At 39.1% G+C, this 19,482-nt stretch overlaps 1 protein-coding gene across 5 annotated transcripts in view; it reads right to left on the bottom strand.

The window, feature by feature from the left end:
• TRAPPC9 (trafficking protein particle complex subunit 9) overlaps window positions 1-19,482 on the bottom strand; it is a 544,235-nt gene that overhangs the window by 443,691 nt on the left and 81,062 nt on the right. For all 5 annotated transcript variants that reach the window (XM_072851835.1, XM_072851836.1, XM_072851837.1 and 2 more), the window contains 3 exons: window positions 18,216-18,342; window positions 13,729-13,861; window positions 7,353-7,516 (listed from right to left, as the gene is read on the bottom strand). In XM_072851835.1, the coding sequence (XP_072707936.1) occupies window positions 7,353-7,516; window positions 13,729-13,861; window positions 18,216-18,342 (424 nt within the window). The remainder of the gene's footprint in view (window positions 1-7,352; window positions 7,517-13,728; window positions 13,862-18,215; window positions 18,343-19,482) is intronic.

Here is a 19,482-nt window from a genome sequence, read left to right as displayed (position 1 = left end):
AATCTAGTTTATATTTATCTGACACTGGTTTATAGTTTAATAATGTTTTCTTCACCTTGTTCAGTAACCATTATCACAGTGAATTATACTATGGCATAGAGCTTCAAACCCTTCAGTTCAGGGGGAAAGACTCTTTTGGGGCATGCCTGCATTCAGTTGTTTCTAGAGTCCAAAAATTTGTGTTTAGCGAACAACTGAAGTTACAAGCAACTTTTAGTCAAGAGTTTAAATTAGTATCTTGTTTTATCATTCTGCTGGATACTAAATCACGAAAATCGTAAAAAATATCATATAATAGCTTTCCCACAATCTAACTTTGGGTTAGCCTAACCCAATCTAACTCTTAACAGATTTTAAGGTCTGCCAAAGAAAAAAATCCACACTGGCTTTTGCAGAGAGAAACTCAATAGAAAAGCAAGTCTTTTGAGATCACAAGAACCTCAATTTCTCAATTCTTTTCAATCTTAAGTTCCCAGGTAAATCTGGCTTTTTGCTATGTTTCTCATTTTCCTAATTTAATCTCTTTCAAAAGATGCACAAATGGTTCATTTTCATATAAGCACATCTATAAAATTCTTTACTGAAATAATTTAAGTCTTTGTTTGGATATTTAACTTTACATGGCTATTAAAACCATTATGAGGAGCCATAACCTGTTTTTACCTTCCCACCATCACAAATTCATGCTGTTGTATAGAACAACACGTATTAGGACTGCTACCATTTTTCTCAAAGTTATTTGCTCTTAAGATAACCAGTCAACAAACAAAACCATAAAATGATGAATTTAAGAATTACTTAAATGGGAACAAATTCCAATTAGACTAGCAATGTGTATTTGGTATATTTGAACATTCATATCTCAGTTGCATAGATTGCAAAGGTATAGAATTTATGAGTTATCAAGATTTTAATTTCTTTTTTCCTCTTCATAAAATGCTTTATAGAACAACAGTGTAAACAAAGACATTGGGCCTACAGGAAAGCTGGAGAGGGACTTTTTACAAGGGCATGTCGTGACAGGAGAAGGGGTAATGACTTTAAACTGAAAGAGGGCAGAACTAGATTAGATATAAGGAAGAAATTCTTCACTATGAGGGTGGTGAGGCACTGGACCAGGCTGCCCAGAGAAGTTGTGGATGCACCCTCCCTGGAAGTGTTCAAGGCCAGGTTGGATGGGGCTTTGAGTAACTTTGTCTAGTGGAAGGTGTCCCTGCCCATAGCAGGGGAGTTGGACTAGATGATCTTTAAGGTCCCTTCCAACCCAAGCCATTCTATGATTCTATGATTTCTTTCAATAACAATGTTTAAGGCTATCAGTGTTACATTATTCTGCAAATTACATCCACCACTTGATCAGGTTCATTTCCAGAGAGTTAAATCTTGACTAGATTTCAAAATAATTTAGGGAAGTAATAATGTCAAAGGCAAGAAACTCAAAAGGACCTCAGGAAATCAAGTGAGTAGACAAAAAGATGGACTTCAACATACATAAAGTTAAAATAATGCATCTCGGTGAAAAAAAATATGAGCCATGCATAGTCTGTTGAACTTGGAACTGGCAGTTACAACTCCAGAAAGAAACCCTAGAGTCACCATTGATGGTCCTCTCTCATCACCAGCTTAGTGAATGGCAACGGGGGGGGGGGGGGGGGCGGAAATCAACAAACCAACAAAACATAGGTCATCATTAGGAAGGATACTACAAGCAAGTCAAAGGGGGGCATTTTGCCACTGCATAAAACCTTGGTGTGCTCACATCCTACGTGTTATTTGCAGTTCTGGTCTGTGTACTGCAAGGAGGACATACTAGAGCTACAGAGAGTCCAAAGAAGGGTAAATAAAATGATCAAGGGGGTGGAGCAGCTGCCATGTGAGCAGACATTAAAAATGCTGGGACCCTTCAGCTTGACCAAAGGCTTAGTAAGGGAAGATGACTACAGTTTACAAAAATTACGAAGATGGCAGATAAAGTGAATGCAGAACCGTTGTCCACTAAATTCCCTAGTATGAGAACCGGGAGCACCTGATAAAACTAGTAGGAGATCAGATTAAAATAGATACAGCACTTCTCTGCCCAGCTGTTAGTGAACTTCTGGAATCTGTTGCTACAGCAGGCTGCAAGGGAAGCAGTACCAGCAGCTTCAGAATGGGATTAGGCAAATTCATCGGTAAGTCCACAAAGGGCTACTGGAAAGGAGTATGTATGTACACCAACTACGGATGCTGAGCAAGTACAACAGAAACACCACAACAGTAGCGAGACTTGCGTGCTCTCCCTAAGCAGCATCTCCTAATGTCCTGTGACTACTGAGCTAGACAGACCATCAGCCCTAGTAGGATATTTCTTAAATTCTTATGCCTTTGTCTTTCTGTGGGAGAATGGGACAGGATGGGACTGAATCCTCTGTTAACCATAGCATTATGATCTGCAGATAGCCTCAAAATTGTAAACTGAACTTAAAGTGAGAAACTGTATATATGTGGAATAGTGTTCTGAGTACAGTTGTGGATTCCTGACAAACACAGATTTGCAAAAAAAAAACCCACAGGTGGATAAAAAGATGCAGTTCATCCTGGAGGTCTAGCAAGATGCTAGTAACACTACAATTTAATTAAAACACTTGGAAAACCACAGGAAAGAGTTTAAAGGTAAGGACAAAAAGAAACAAAGTAGAAAGAAAAACGTAACAGACTACAGCTGAAAGGTGAAGTCTGGGTAGAACATAACCAAAACAACTGCTGCTTCTCAAGCTGAGCAGTTGAAAGGAAATACAAATGCAAGAGCAGTTTCCAGTTAGCATAGAAGGATGAGACCAGAGTACTCCACATCTCTGAATCCAACATGCACCAAGGTACACTAAATGCAAGTATGATCAGACACCTGAAGACAGAAATCTGATGTGCTTCAAAGGTACCAAAGCTCTTCAGACTTCTGTGGTAATCTGCACATCTGATTCTTGATGCCTCACCAGCTGAAGAATATATATCTAGCAGAATACACAGGACCTCAAAATAACTATCAGTTCTAAATGCATAGGCATTGCCATTCATACAACTTAGCTTCTCCAAGTGCATGAAATTCTAGTAAAAATGAAACTTGCCTATTTAGCACTGCAGAGTATCCACCACCTTTTTTTGAAATGAATTACAGGGTTAAAATTAGAATTTTAGAATTACAGGGTTACACTAGAATTACAGGCTTAAAAGCACTAATAGTTCATCAGCTCGTAGGCAGTGTACCAATATTAATTTTCCTTTGAGACTGGGGAAAAACAGCCTCTTTTGAATTGAGGAGACAATCCAGAATATTTTGAATTCAGACCTGGTAGGTAGAAATGAACTTGCGGGACTTGTTATGTTCTTTACAATGTAAATGTATCTAGCAGAGTTTCCTCTAGGCAATTAGCAAGTATCCCTAAAAAGAGGAAAAAAATGCTCTAAAATCATGAACCATTAGACATTTGTCCTATGAGTGGGAAAAAAAGTTAGTAAGAAACATACAAAATCATTATCTCAGTCAGCCAGTGTGGGCAGAGAGGAAGAGACTTGAGCTGAGAAACCTGGGCAGCTAGACTGGGGCTGGATTACCAACACTCCCTGTTGTCCTACCTTCACAAGGACGTTTGGACGAAGTGGAGAAAAGCCTGCCTGCATTCACAACACTCTATGGAACATAGCCCAACTCCAATTTGAAAGACTTTACAGTTTTGTTTGGCAAAAAAAGGTAAATAGATCTATTCCAGGATATTCACAGTTCTTAAAATCTGTCACCTGGACCTCAGAGTAGATTTTTCATTTGTGGTCTGGCACAGCTAAATAGCTGAGACCGCAAGCAGATGTGTTCAAAGACCATGGGAAGAATACAGCTAGACAGGTGAATTTATTTCTCTATTTAAATTCCAGAGGTCAATCACTTCTAAGAAAGATCAGTGAGGTTTTGTTTCATCATCCAAGTTCATTCAGTGTGTACAGCTGGTGCTCACTACCAGAGCCTAATAATCTTGTGAGGCTGATAAGAACATCTGGCATGCTCTTCTCAATGCTTCAAGTTTGAAAACATCAGTCACATTTGCCCCTGAGTGGATCAAATAGTTGGGTTACCAAAGCTTTTAGAGCACACCCCCTAACTGAGACATAACAAGCCTCTGACAAGAGCTGACTGGAGACAAACGATGGAAAGGCATCCCCTTTTGCACGTCATCTTTGTAAAAAAACGTACTAGACCATCTGACCTGGTGTTGGACGATATGAGGTGACATAGACTTGACCTTGACAGTATACATGTGATGTCCAACCTACAGATACCACAGCCTGGTAGACTGAGCGGTGCAATGAGACATTGAAAGACATGACAGACATATTTATTGTGGCAGCATGACAAGTCCCTTTTGCTGATTTGCCTCAGGATCTGTTCCGTAACACATGGCTGCTAAAGGACTTGAAAACCCTGTGATGTCCTTTATGAACTGCACAGGGTGAGCTGCAATTTCTGCTCATTTATCTGAGGGCCAGAGTGGAAAAGCTGAAGAGCTGCACCTGAAAGGAACAGAAGAGAGGAAGTAAGGGAAGGCAAGTTTGAAAGCCTGATCTCCAGAGGTTCTTATTAACAAGACACCATTGAAAACAATGCCAGAGAAGTGGGCTTCCTCAAGAAAAGTGACTGGCTATAGCTACCATAATGAAGGAGGGAGGTCAGGTCACTGCGCTGCAACAGCTAATCCCATCCAGTAATTTTCACAAAAAAAGGAGAATTGTTGCCATTTACAGCATTCATGTTTGTGCTGAAAGTTGTGGCCCCAGAAACAGAAGGTAAGGAAATGGAAGTCAGACAGGCATGCATGCAGCAGCTGCAGAAGATTTACAAGCAACTGCCAAGACTAAAAGAACCAAAGCAAATCAAGTGAAACCAAGGATGATGGAAAGCTCTTTGTATTTGGCTGAAATTGGACAACAGCTTCTCATGGGCTCCCAAGTTGACAAGCAAGCTGTGGCCATGGCAGATGAAGATGCCTAACAGCTTTCAAGGAGACCTTCAGCAGTTCAAATCACAGGCACATTTCAGCTGAGGAGTAGTAAAGAACATCCAAGAGACAACTTCTTAATGCACTACAGATAGTTCATAAGTGTCTGCATATGCTCTCAACTTGCTATATAATATCAAGTTAAGAGTTTGTGTTGCTATTAGAGATAGTTTAATGTCGTATCCAAATTATTTCTATGCATGTAGTATTCACTGGCCAAACTGAGCTGCTGACATGACAAATACTTGGGTCCCCGTTGATCACCAGAATCCCATGTTGCCTGTCACACTGTACCGTGAGTCCGTCCTTATGCATTTGTATCGATTTACAATAATAACTAAAATGGAAGAGAGTCCATTAAAAAAGGCAAAGGTCCATCCTTTGCAAGACCTATGTGCAATCACATTTGAAATAACATAATTATTACATGCTTAATGTGGACCGTTAGTTCTTTTGCCATGGATAGCGTTTTTCAGCACTTTATGTTGTACTCAGAGCAGACAGTCATGTAAAAAGTTATTCTTATTTAAGTATGTATTTTCCTTCAATAACATGGTTGAACTCGAGCATACAGTTCCAAATACAGGCGTATATTTCGCGTCTGTGAGACAATGCAAGAAACTGAAGACTCTGCTTGACAAGACCCTGGATAACCTAAATTTAAAGCTTTGCTTTCAAAAGAAGGTTGGATAAGACGATTTCCAGAGGTCCCTGCCCATGTAGACTTCTACGATTCTGTGATTCTGGTGGCATGGTTCTCACACTCTTAGAACAAATATCATTTGGTGCCTCTCAAAACTCGCTCTCATTTCTATTTTTCTGAAATGGCAATTTAAATGTTGCTTTTTTTTGAGTATGCATAGTTGTAAGTTACTCATCAGAAATTTTCCTTCTTCTGATAAAGACAATTATTATCATGCTTAATAACATGCAAGAGACTGTCAAATACACAAAGACGGTTCATGATAAAAATTTTCTAAAGAGAAAGAAAATGAAGGATGAAGTAAAATTAGAGTTTTACTGAACTCATAGCTGAGTGTATCAACTTTTCTCCTTTTTCTCCACTGTTTTTAACAAAAGTTGTAACCGAGAGATTATGATGATTTTAAAGTTGACAAGAGTCTCTCTTTCAAAATTTTGAACCAATTAACTGCGTAATGTTACGTACTAAGAGTCTGATTAACATCTGATTCAGAGGCCCATATATTTGACCATTTAATACATTTCATTACATAAACTTCACCATTTAATATGCATGCTGTATTTGGTCTTTCCGTTACATACATACAGCACCTAGCACAGTAGGAGCACATTGGAATTACTGAAATAAGAACAGTAAGTTGTCATACGTTTCAGCTTCTAAAATTATTCTTTGTAACAAGTCTCAGACAGAAAATCTATTCTTAGATGATTGGCAACTCCTATTCTCTCAGGTTGCAGAGAAGAGGATACCCTGTTGAAAAAAAAATCACGAGCTCGCATACTGAAATTAACAAAAGTCACCAGGTATCACATTGCATTTTAATACTCTGGCACTGACAGAAGAAAACCTGCAATAAAATCAGGTATTTCTATTATAAGTAAAGATTATCTTTCTTGCCATCTGCAGTTCTTCTGTTAATATCATTTTCATAACGATGCCTCAGAGGACAAACCAAAAATGATAAAACACATCACAAAACAAAAAAAACAAGATTCACCTATCAGACTATTTTTTAATACTAATATGTACAGAGTATTTTAGGAGAAATAACTGGAAAGCAGGAGATGTTCTGTATTTCTTCCATACCTTCAAATATTCTTTTAACTCACAATAGCTTATTTTATTTATTGCCTTGTTTTTTAAAGTCTTTTATCCCATTTTTTTCTTACTGCTCACTGAGTGAGATAGAGGCACACTTATTTACTTCCACACCCTCAAGTAGGACAACATTACTGCTAATGGTAATTTATTTAATTAACTAATCAGTTTATTTAGACATAAGGAGAAAATAATTTAGACCCAAGAGTCTTGCTTTTTACTAGTTACTGCCTCAGGATTTTTTTTTCCCAAGTAACATTAAAATGAAATCTAGATTTCCAAAAGTCAGGTGACCCTTTGACACACAGATGGTTCTACAATTTCTTTCATTTTCTTTCTACATTTTCTTACATCCTCTTTCATTTCTATATTCCTACAATAAAATCAAACTGAATTATTCCAGTTCCTTAACAGGGATTATGATATTTATTCTAAACTGACCTAAAAGAAGTATAACACAACAAGTTCCCCTTTTATCAGAGAAAAAGTGAGCATTATTATTTCTAAATATAAATCAGCATACACACCCTTAGTGTTGACTGTTTTCGCTGTGACCTCTAGTTTCTCCAATGGTTCTGTTCCAATATTTTCTAACTTAATGATAAGCTGTTGGGTCTCTCCATTGTAAAGCTGGACAGACACGTTAGTGGAGATTTCATCCCCTGAAGAAGGCTGAAGTATATGAGCAGACCTACAAAATGTGACACACAGACAAAGAAAATATTATGATAAACATGTTAAAAGCCTGTCCAAGTTACTGTATTCTATTAATTATTCTTTGAAGACTCAGAAACTACTGCTCTGCAATCTGGAAGATATTAGATATCATTTTCCGTTCTCATTTTAGCCGGGGTCATTTTTTATAACCATTGAGGATAAATGTTAATATTTTATGCGTAAGAAAAGTCAGATTTCAAACAATATAAAATATGTATTCCTAGCTTGTTAAAAATTGCTGCAAAAACTATAAGAAAGGGAAAAGAGCAAAAAAGCAAGAGCAGGTCATTAGAATGAGCAAACTTGAAAAAAGTGGTATCTGATCTACCAAGTGTTTGAACACTAGGGTTGAGTAACAATGAGTATCAAGAGCTGAATGTAAAGCATAAATAATAAAAAATAAAATTGAGGAGAATAAGAAGTTGAGCACTACATAGGAGAAACCAGGGTGAGAGTCCTCTGCAAGATCCTGAAGTCCATACTGCTCTCTGATCAGCCCGTAAAAATTACAAAAGTGAGAATAAAGTTAACTGGTAGAAGAAACCTCAGAAGAGATGAAACCTTTGTACTCACAGGTGAGGATACATTATCTTACATTGTTAGGCATTCCCAAACTCCACCAACATACGATGTATGTGGAATGAAGACAGAAACACCTTTAACGACAGATAAGCAGCACTAACTGTTTTATGCAGCTGTTCACCCAGAAACTGTTTTCTTAAGGGATCATAAACAGTATCTGAAATAACACACTTAGTAGAGCAATATATTGTAAAAATAATTTAGAGAGGAAACCAAAATTATTGTACGAGTTGTATGTGCAAGAGAAAATGCATGGGTATCTAAAGCTTCAGAAATGTGAGAATTTATTTAAATGAGTATCAAGCATTTCAAATGTGTTACAAATGTGTTAACTTTCAAAAGTTAACAAATGTGTCAAACCAGTCAGTTATTGAAATAGCAGATATGCACAGTGCTATGACAACACATCATGGATAAAGGAGAACTGAGCAGTAACCTTGACCTTTGCTAGGGAGAAGTAATATGGGACTTCAGAGAATGCAGTTTCAGTGGACAGCAGAGGATATAAACCTCATGGGAGTGGAGTGGATCCTGGAAGAAATTCACTCTGTGAAAGGTGAAATAGTGAATATAAACGAACTCTTTAAAACATGAATGAGGGAAGAAGGATTGCAGAACAAGACAGATGGGCAGAGGTTCAATTTCTGACTGTATTTTTCAGGCTAATGCAAAGTGGTCAGAAGGGATCAAGGATACAAGGGCAAAAGCTACTGAGATTAATGACTGATAAATCTGTTAGGAAACCCAGGTTCACTAACTTCTTTTGGCAGATATTTCTGCTATCCTTCCTTAGCACAAGATAAGCAGCCTCCACAAACAAGAGCAGATTTTAGTTTTCAGAACACATCTATGGCAACGAGTACTTAAAACGCATATTTTTTGATCATTTAAAATTTACTGTCATGTATTGTTATCATTGCAGCACTCAGAAGTCTGAGCATTTGGAGTGACAGGAAAGAAGAAATTTCTTTTCTCCCCTCATATTTAGACAAAAGTATCAAGGAATTGCATACTAATGAACCAAACAAATGGTACTTTCAATTACTGTATAAACGTACATCTGAAACCTGAGCCCAAGCTAATTCAGCTTACACATCTTTTTCTGTAATACAGCTTCTTAAATTAAAAACCATCTCAATTCTTGTTTAAGACCTCAGGACTGAGGTTTGCCATGGCGATAGTGAAATGGGTAGATGATATTGCCATGGGTAGATGAAAAATTAGATACGAGCCGGCAATGGGTGCTTGCAGACAAGAAAGTCAACTGTAACCTGGGCTGCATCCAAAGAAGCGTGGCCAGCAGGTCGAGGGAAGTGATTCTCCCCCTCTACTCTGCTCTGCTGAGACCCCACCTGCAGTACTGCGTCCAGCTCTGGGGTCCCCAGCACAGGAAAGACCTGGACCTGTTAAAGCCTGTCCAGAGGAGGGCCACAAAAATGGTCAGAGGGCTGGAACACCTCTCCTGTGAGAACAAGCTGAAAGAGTTGGGGTTGTTCAGCCTGGAGAAGAGAAGGCTCCAGGGAGACCTTATTGTGGCCTTTCAATATCTATAAAGGGGGCTTATAAGAAAGACGTAGAAAGACTTTTTACCAAGGTCTGTAGTGACAGGACAAGAGGCAAGGGTTTTAAACTGAAAGAGAGTAGATTTAGATTGGACATGAGGAAGAAATTTTTTACGATGAGGGTGGTGAGACACTGGAACAGGTTGCCCAGAGAAGCTATGGATGCCCCATCATTGGCAGTGTTCAAGGCAAGGTTGGATGGGGCTTTGAGCAACCTGATCTAGTGAAAGATGTCCCTGCCCATGGCAGGGGGGTTGGACTAGATGACCTTTAAAGGTCCCTTCTAACCCAAACCATTCCATGATTCTGTGCCTGCTCTGAACTTGTCCTGAGCTGCCTGCAACTTTGGTTTGACTTACTGTAGCTCTAGCAGCAATTTTTCTTCTGCCCTGGTGGGTACACCTCTTGCTTTATTTCTGTTACCTCTGTTTGGCACAACCATAGTTTCATATAGATAGTAGTAGCAAGCAGGTGTACTAGGTAGAATGAGATGTTTATGAGTAACACAATGAGAGAAACACAGGGCTGCTATGATAGCAGAGGCATTGCGAAATGGAGACACAGGATGCAGTGGAGAGGACTCCTGGCATGGGATGGTAAGAGATCGGGCCCATGCTTAGCACTGGAGACCCCACAGCTATTCACTAACAGTCAAAGAAATGCAGACTTGGAGCTGGACAAAAAGAGCCTTCAGGGGTAACAAAGAAAACAAGAATCTAACATACAAAAAAAAGCACCACATATATTAAATTTGGATGTAACGTAGAGCCTGAGTGAAAAAAAGGCATAAAAATGTGTTAGCAAACAAAAATGGCCTCAAGTGGTGGTTTGTTTTTTGGGGGTGTTTTTTGGATTTTTTTTTGTTGTTTTTGGTTTTTGATTTTTTTTTTTTTTTTTGGGGGGGGGGGAATCAACATAATATTCCTCTCAGTGAAGGTCTCCAGATGCTGACAACTTGCTGTACCACCAGACTGAAAAGGCCAATCTTAGGACCCAGAGGAGCAGTGGGAGGGTGAGCATAACACCAGGATAACAGGTAGAAAATAAGATGTGTGCATATAACAATTTTAAGTGTATTTATTAGTGATTCTTCTTCTGTATAGAGTATTTTTCTCTCTTTTTCTTCCTTGTGTAATAATTGCATCTGTATTAATAATAATTCCTGTATTGGACTGTTCAAATACAAACAGTAAATTCTTAGCTTTATACATTCCTCTTTGCCCATAAACAACATTTTGAGCATAACAGTATCGCACAATTATTTCAATGTATTAGAAAGTACTCATCAGGAAAGCAACCTATAATATCTGGCACACTGGCATGCAGCTTCAAAAATTTCTGTTTCTTGTGGAAATGACTGATATTTGTCCAAGTTCATCCATATTAGAAGTCTTTCATTATTTTATTTATAAATTTGTCATTTGCTTCCCTCAATTTTCTTACTTTGTAGGCTTTTTCCATCAAGACTGTTTTACTCAGGAGTGTAATATTTTTATATACTATATATGATACATATAAATCTATGCATAATTATAAATACAGATAATGATGAAAATATATACTAACAAAGTCATTCTCAGCCCACAGCAAGCTGTATTACAGCTCCTGCTAAATTGAGCTTATTAAATTGATCTTCCATAACACAGATCAATAAAAAAAATTTTACAGTTCTAACAAGAAGTTCTGGTATGGCTAGAAAGGCCTGGAATTATTCTTGCCAATATGACTATCACCCCAAAATTACTATTAGATCAATCAACTGTTGAAGAAATTATAAACACCTATATGTCTTTCACCTTTCAAACAAACCTTTCCCTACATACCAGTAGTTTCATCTACAAAAAAACAAGGCAATAAATACAGTATCAAGATTATCTCAAATACTTCATAAATAAATAAATTTGGTCAATAATTAAGAAAAGTCAGCTCAGCTCCAGTAGAAGGTTCCAAAGACAATCAGCTAGAAAAACTAATGTGCTCTGTCAGGAAAAGACTCTCTCTCAAGAATAGAGCCCAACATCAAATGGTGGTAAGATGGGTGTCAACACACATGTAAAAGTAAAGCAAATCAGCAAGATGCAAGGATAGAAATCCAATTCATATTTTATCCTGCTGTCCCTAAATTAAGAATGTTCTTTCTTTCATTTCTTCACCCTGTCTTTTAAAAGTACATCATCCTCTGGAGAACCCAAAGGACAAAACGCTGTTGACAGGAGTCGCATGAGGCAATTTGCTGGTATCATAGAGGCTGGGAGAAGGAGTAAGTGATTGTAAACAGAGACCACGCTGGTATACTGCAAGGTAGCCAGGAGTGCATCTGAACTCCCAGGGTGTTACAGGAACTAAGACTGAGTACTGAAACTAAAGCATCTGAAGAAATTAAGAGTAAATTTAACACCAATGAAAAAGTAAATACACACCAATATACAAAGAAAATCTTGTTAATGTTCCACATTATCAGCTGAACATATACCCAAAAAGAGCAGATATTATGCTTATATAAGAATATTTGCCATTCCCTCTGTATTTCAAACCCATCATCTTCTTTAATATATTCATAACTTTGGCTAGCCAATATTAATTTTAATTGCAGCTAAACCATACAGACTCTATATCTAGCAGAATTTTTATACGGAATTTACCAACATGTAACTCAATTGCAGCATTTTATTACTTTGCTGTCTTCATCAGGATATTACTTTTATATCTTTGTAATACACTGCCATCAACACAGCCCATTCCACATTAGAAAACTAGAATTCAGTACGGTAAAATCAGAACCAAACTGGTTCCTTTGCTTTACTAAGTAAACCATACTGAAGAACACAATAAAAAAAAAAAATTACATATATATACATATATATCTCTGTGTCATACAATACTGATGATCATCCTACTAAGGATCATAAATAGAGCTGAGATCTTCCAATCAATAGAATAATCCCTGTGGTACTTGAGCTATCAAGGCAGTAAGTAACAAAAGGCTGTTTCCTGATCCATAGCTAAAAGGAATATTAAAAAAAAAAAAAAACCCTCCATACTTTTACAACTATTTGCAAAACGGTAGATGGATGGCAAGACTCTGAGATATAGTGATCAACATGCAGCTTAGTAGGTGAATGCTCTCGAACCTTGAAAAGTTCCAAAAACTGAATTGAATCAGTGTCTTACTACCTCTCTCTAAAATCATGGAATTAGTCATACACATTCTTCACAAAAAAAAAAAAAAAGCTCAAAAAAACCCCACACTACTACTGTGTCCTTTTTGGTGAGTATATAAGGAAGTTATTTTAGTTGATTCTTCCTGTACCTCTTAAACATATTGTTTCTGTAGTACGGTATCAAGTTTGGGCCCCTCCTGAACAATGGAAATATTGATATATCGGAGCGAGTCCCGAAGAGGGTTATCCAAATGATTAGGAGGCTAGAGCACATGACATATGAGGACAGGTTCAAAGAGCTGGGTTTGCTCAGTTTGAAAAAAATTGAATTACCTAAGAGGGGGTGATTTTAACTTGTGAGTGTGGTCAGACGTTGGAACTGATTTCCCACACAGGTAATGGAAACACCGCCCATGGAGATAATTAAAACTTAACTAGATCATGCCCTGGGCAACCCAATCTAACATTTAAGTCATATCACTTGTCAAAGCTGGCCCTGCTTTGAGCAAGATCCTGGACCAGATGATCTCCCGAGGCACCCTTTCCAACCTACACTATTCCATGGATTACCTCTTTCCTACAAGAGTTTATGAACATTTAGCCTTTAAAGGATTGTCTTATAAAACTATGACTTTAATAATGAATAACCATTATACTCCCTCAGTGAATTAAATCTCAAAATATTTTCTATGGAATTCCAAGGTTTCAAGCAGTGAAATAAACAACTTAGATTTATATTCTAAAGTAAATAGCACAGATATAGTTTATGTCTTGTTTTACTAAAGCACTGATTACATACTCAGGCAAAGGAGTTTTTATTCAGCATGTGACTAACGCTTAAATACGACCAAATAAAATCATCATTTAATTCAGTTTCTCACCTTGGAAGGGAGGTACTGATCTGCAGCCGTGGCAAAGCTGGAATGACTTCAACAGTACAGCCACTGGTCTTCACTCCTGGCAGATTGTCCAGAAGGCAATCACTGAAGACTCCAAAAACTGAAGTATGATAACCTGATTTTTAGAAGAAAACACCAGTATGTTGTGAATTTTTCTGTTTTCTGAAAGGTCTAAAAGTACTAAGCTTACTAGTCAGATCTAGTACTGGTGGGGTAGCCCTATACATTAGGGAGTGTCTGGATAGTTTAGAGCTTGATGATGGTGACGATAGGGTGGAGTGTCTATGGGTAAGAATCAGGGGGAAGGCCAACAAGGCAGATATTGTGGTGGGAGTCTGTTACAGACCACCCAACCAGGATGCGGAGACTGACGAACTATTCTATAAGCAGCTGGGAGAAGCATCATGATCGCTAGCCCTTGTTCTTGTGGGGGACTTCAACTTACCAGATGTCTGCTGGAAATACAATACAGCAGAGAAGAAACAGTCTAGGAGGTTCCTGGAGTGTGTGGCAGATAACTTCCTGACACAGCTGGTGAGTGAGCCAACTAGGGAAGGTGCCCTGCTGGACCTCTTGTTCACAAACAGAGAAGGACTTGTGAGTGATGTGATGGTTAGAGGCCATCTTGGGCAGAGTGATCACGAAATGACAGAGTTTTTGATACGTGGAGAAGCAGCAAGGGGGGTCAGCAAAACTGCCACCTTAGACTTCCAGAGGGCAGACTTCGGCCTGTTTAGGGAGACTGGTCGACAGAGTCCCCTGGGAGGCAGCCCTAAAGGGCAAAGGGGTCCAGGAAGGCTGGACATTCTTTAAGGAGGAAGTCCTAAAGGCACAAGACCAGGCTGTCCCCAGGTGCCGAAAGATGAGCTGGCGGGGAAGAAGACCGGCCTGGCTGAATAGAGAGCTCAGGCTAGAACTCAGGAAAAAGAGAAGAGTCTACGACCTCTGGAAGAAGGGGCGGGCAACTCAGGAGGACTACAAAGGTGTAGCAAGGCTGTGCAGGGAGAAAATTAGAAGGGCCAAAGCTGAGCTAGAGCTCAATCTGGCTGCTGCTGTAAAAGACAACAAAAAATACTTCTTCAAATCCATTAGCAGCAAAAGGAGAGCTAAGGAGAATCTCCAGCCCCTAGTAGATGGGAGAGGGAACACAGTGACCAAGGATGAGGAAAAGACTGAGGTGCTTAATGCCTTCTTTGCCTCAGTCTTTAATAGCAGGGCCAATTGTTCCTTGGGTACCCAGCCCCCTGAGTTGGAAGATAGGGATAGGGACCAGAATGGAGCCCCCATAATCCAGGGGGATATGGTTAGTGACCTGCTACACCACTTAGACACTCACAAGTCTATGGGGCCTGATGAGATCCACCCGAGAGTACTGAAGGAACTGGCAGATGTGCTCACCAAGTCCCTTTCCATCATTTACCAGCAGTACTGGCTCACCAGGGAGGTCCCAGTTGACTGGAGATTAGCAAATGTGATGCCCATCTTCAAGAAAGGCTGGAAGGAGGACTCGGGGAACTACAGGCCTGTCAGCCTGACCTCGGTACCGGGGAAGCTGATGGAGCAGAACATCCTGAGTGCCATCACATGGCATGTAGAGAATAACCAAGGGATCAAGCCCAGCCAGCACGGGTTCAGGAAAGGCAGGTCCTGCTTGACCAACCTGATCTCCTTCTACGACAAGGTGACCCACCTAGTAGATGAGGGAAAGGCTGTGGATGTTGTCTACCTAGACTTCAGTAAAGCCTTTGACACGGTTTCCCACAGCATTCTCCTGGAGAAACTGGCTGCTCATGGCTTGGATGGGTGTATTCTTCGCTGGGTAAACAACCAGCTGGATGGCCGGGCCCAAAGAGTGGTGGTGAGTGGAGTTTACTCCAGTTGGCGGTCGGTCACAAGTGGTGTTCCCCAGGGCTCTGTGTTGGGGCCAGTTCTGTTTAATATCTTTATCAATGATCTGGACGAGGAGATCGAGTGCACCCTCAGTAAGTTTGCAGATGACACCAAGTTGGGCGGGAGTGTTGATCTGCTTGAGGGGAGGAAGGCTCTCCAGAGGGACCTGGACAGGCTGGATCAATGGGCTGGGGCCAACTGTATGGGGTTCAACAAGGCTAAGTGCAAGGTCCTGCACTTGGGCCACAACAACGCCATGCAACGCTACAGGCTTGGGGAAGAGTGGCTGGAAAGCTGCCTGGCAGAAAAGGACCTGGGGGTGCTGGTTGACAGCCAGCAGAATATGAGCCAGCAGTGTGCCCAGGTGGCCAAGAAAGCCAATGGCATCCTGGCTTGTATCAGAAATAGCGTGGCCAGCAGGACTAGGGAAGTGATCGTGCCCCTGTACTCAGCACTGGTGAGGCCGCACCTCGAATACTGTGTTCAGTTTTGAGCCCCTCACTCCAAGAGAGACATTGAGGTGCTGGAGCGTGTCCAGAGAAGGGCAACAAAGCTGGTGAAGGGTCTAGAGCAGAAGTCTTATGAGGAGCGGCTGAGGGAACTGGGGTTGTTTAGCTTGGAGAAAAGGAGGCTGAGGGGAGACCTTATCGCTCTCTACAACTACCTGAAAGGAGGTTGTAGCAAGGTAGGGGTCGGTCTCTTCTCCCAGGTAACAAGTGATAGGACAAGAGGAAATGGCCGCAAGTTGTGCCAGGGAGGTTTAGACTGGATATTAGGAAATTTTACTTCACTGAAAGGGTTATCAAGCATTGGAACAGGCTGCCCAGGGAAGTGGTTGAGTCGCCATCCCTGAAGGTATTTAAAAGACGTTTGGAGGAGGTGATTAGGGACATGGTGTAGTGGTGGTCTTGGTAGTGTTAGGTTTACGGTTGGACTCGATGATCTTAAAGGTCTTTTCCAACCTATACGATTCTGTGATTCTGTGATCTTGCCAATATTTCTGCTACCCAAACCACCACCTTCTCTACAGAAGAATCTTCTCAGGACACAAAATATGTAAAAGGTTTTCAAAGCCCCTAAATAACATTTATAACTACATGACAACATACAAACAACGCACATCTGTATCTGTGACATGCAAATTAAAAAAAATAAAATAGAGACCCCATTATTTCTACTACTCATTGTGGTAAGTTCTATAGAATCCTTTACAAGATCAACATCACAAGACATAGTATAGAGACCATCCTCTTATACTACATCACCTAACCCATTGGTGCACATAAAATCTGTTACCCTTCAACATATGTTAACAGTTCCCTATTTCCTCTAAAAAACCTTTATAGGAAAGAGTCTCAGCTGTATCCAGAAGCGAAGGAAAAAAGAGTCCTAAAGGAAATTAATTAGGAAAAAAAGTATCTATGCATACATGCATACACACAGAGACACCTGCCATAAAAGACCACAACTTATCCTCTACAGTTCAATTTAGTAGGAAAGTACCTCTACACTGATTCCTTATCAATATATACAAGCTATATATACAAGCAATATATACAATATATAAAGGCAATATATATAAGGCAATATATAAAGGCAATATATACAAGCTATATCTGAAGGACAAATTGATACATTGACACACAAACAGCCGCCAAGTACAGAAATCAACTCCTCTACTTGCAATACATTTTTAGTATGTGAAACTAAAAGCAGACAACTACAGCATAAATGTTCTGAATGCTTTGATGTTATTCTGTATTTACTGAAATAGTTTCTGGGAAAAAAAAATCAAATGAAGAATCGTTTTATGAGCACAGAGAAAAGCACTTAAGAAAAACCTCAGGGAGAACAGAGTTTCTTCAAGTTCAAAGCCATCTTCTTTTGGTGTTTAGCTTTATTAAAATGGTTCTTTTCCTGTAACTCCGTATTCTAGGAACACATACCTAAAATTGTGTGTTGGTAAGATGATTCACTCCTACTACTTGTTGAATCTATCATCTTCACAGATACCTCCTTTTCTAGGAGACTGATCTGCTCAACTTCTACAAAAGCTCTTTAATTCTCTTTACTCACTACAAACACAATTTTATTTAGGCTTATTAATGAAATGATATCTCGACTGCAACAGGCTACACACATTGGGTAAATTGTTTCTACAGAAGCAATCTGCAAAAATTTCTGTAATCTTACATGAACACAATTAATTAAGAAAAACGAACTGCAAGATTATCTTCTGTATTCTCATGAAAAAGTTCAAGTAATCCTCTTCAGAAGCTTTCCAAATGAAAGCATTAATAAAGGGAAGGTTGAGTTCATTATCCTTTTCCTCTCATACATGAGATATTGTAAATATGTGTTCATTACTGCTGTTACAACCAAGCGATTTTTTGAGGCTATGTTTTTTATGAAGTCTAGTATAGAAAACAGATTTCTTTTTTTGTTTTGTTTTTTCTTTTACTTACTGAGGAGAATTCAGAGTGAAAATATTTATGTGTCATACAAACTTATGTAATCCACAGAGATTTAAAACACATGATTATTTTGCTAGGAAGAGAATGACTAAAGACATCCCTTACCATTGACAGTGATCTGTCCAGTAGTTTGAGGAACACCAACAAGAGTTACCGGATAGAGACCAGATTCTGCAGGTAGAGAAAGAGCTGCAGGAAGAGATTCGAATTCTACTCCGGTTGTCAAGAGACCCTGAAAAAGTCATATTACATAGATAAATCCCTTTATGATACACACTTACATTTTTATGATATATACTTATATTTTAATCCCTTGCATTACATCACCCAACCTTTTACGATTTATTCCAATTTTCTCATAGCAGTTTTGGTTTTTAAGTTCCATTGACTGAAGCATGCATCTAGAATTACAGCAAGATTTGTATTCAACACTGAAACGTGTTTCAGGATCTGAGGTGGGAACAATGTATGAAAAACTAATAAAAATTTATACCCAAGCACAGTAAAAAGAATGAGTGATATAATCTGCATGGTCTTGTTTTGTACCTACATTTAATTGTACCTGTGACCTTACTTATATATTTGCTTATATTTTGGACAGCAGAAATCAAACATCAATAGCGGCTCTTGCTCAGCTTTAATTAAAGTTCCTGGGCAGAAAGTATTTATCTATGGGGAGAAAAAATTTTTAGTATTTACAGATAATAGAGCAAGTCTAGCTTTACTATCCAACCTAAACATCTCAGTGAGCTGGAATAAGACACTCACTTTGCTAAATCGATCCTCTATAAAGCCTAGATGCCTGCAGTTAGACTGTATGATTTACTCCCTTAGTGTATGTCAGAGACATCTCTTAGCATCCTAAATTTAAAACATGGGACAAAATAAGAAATGAAGAAAAAAAAAAAATTAACAAACTTTTAAACACAGCATTGCAGTCCTTAGTAGATTGGGGGTTTTTTTAAGCTTGGTTAGTGAATTTAAGATGCTTGAACACAGAACGTACTGTTACAAGTAAGAAATGTAATGTTGTAAAGCACATAAGTCTAAGCTGCCAGCTGCTTTTCTATACACATAGATTTTTATTTTTATTTTTTAATAAAGATGCCATCCACATAACTCCACCATTTAATGCAGTAAGTACAACTGGATTAAACCTCAGCTCCATGAGGATGCTTCACAGGAACTCAAAACTCTATGAAAGAGGTAGATACTATTTTTGTAAAGACAGATGAAAAAACTCATGGTTTGAGCCACAGAAAACCACAAAGAGACTGAAGACTGAACAAGGAGTTTAAGAAGCAGTGTTATCTGCACAGTGCCAGAACACCAGCATTGCTTTTCTCTGAAAACATCTATGATTGCCCAGTTT

The sequence above is a fragment of the Ciconia boyciana genome, chromosome 2, assembly GCF_034638445.1.
Source record: "Ciconia boyciana chromosome 2, ASM3463844v1, whole genome shotgun sequence".
Classification (NCBI taxonomy): Eukaryota; Metazoa; Chordata; class Aves; order Ciconiiformes; family Ciconiidae; genus Ciconia; species Ciconia boyciana.
Note: the sequence above shows the minus strand (reverse complement) of the source record. Positions and strands in the feature narration are given on the sequence as shown.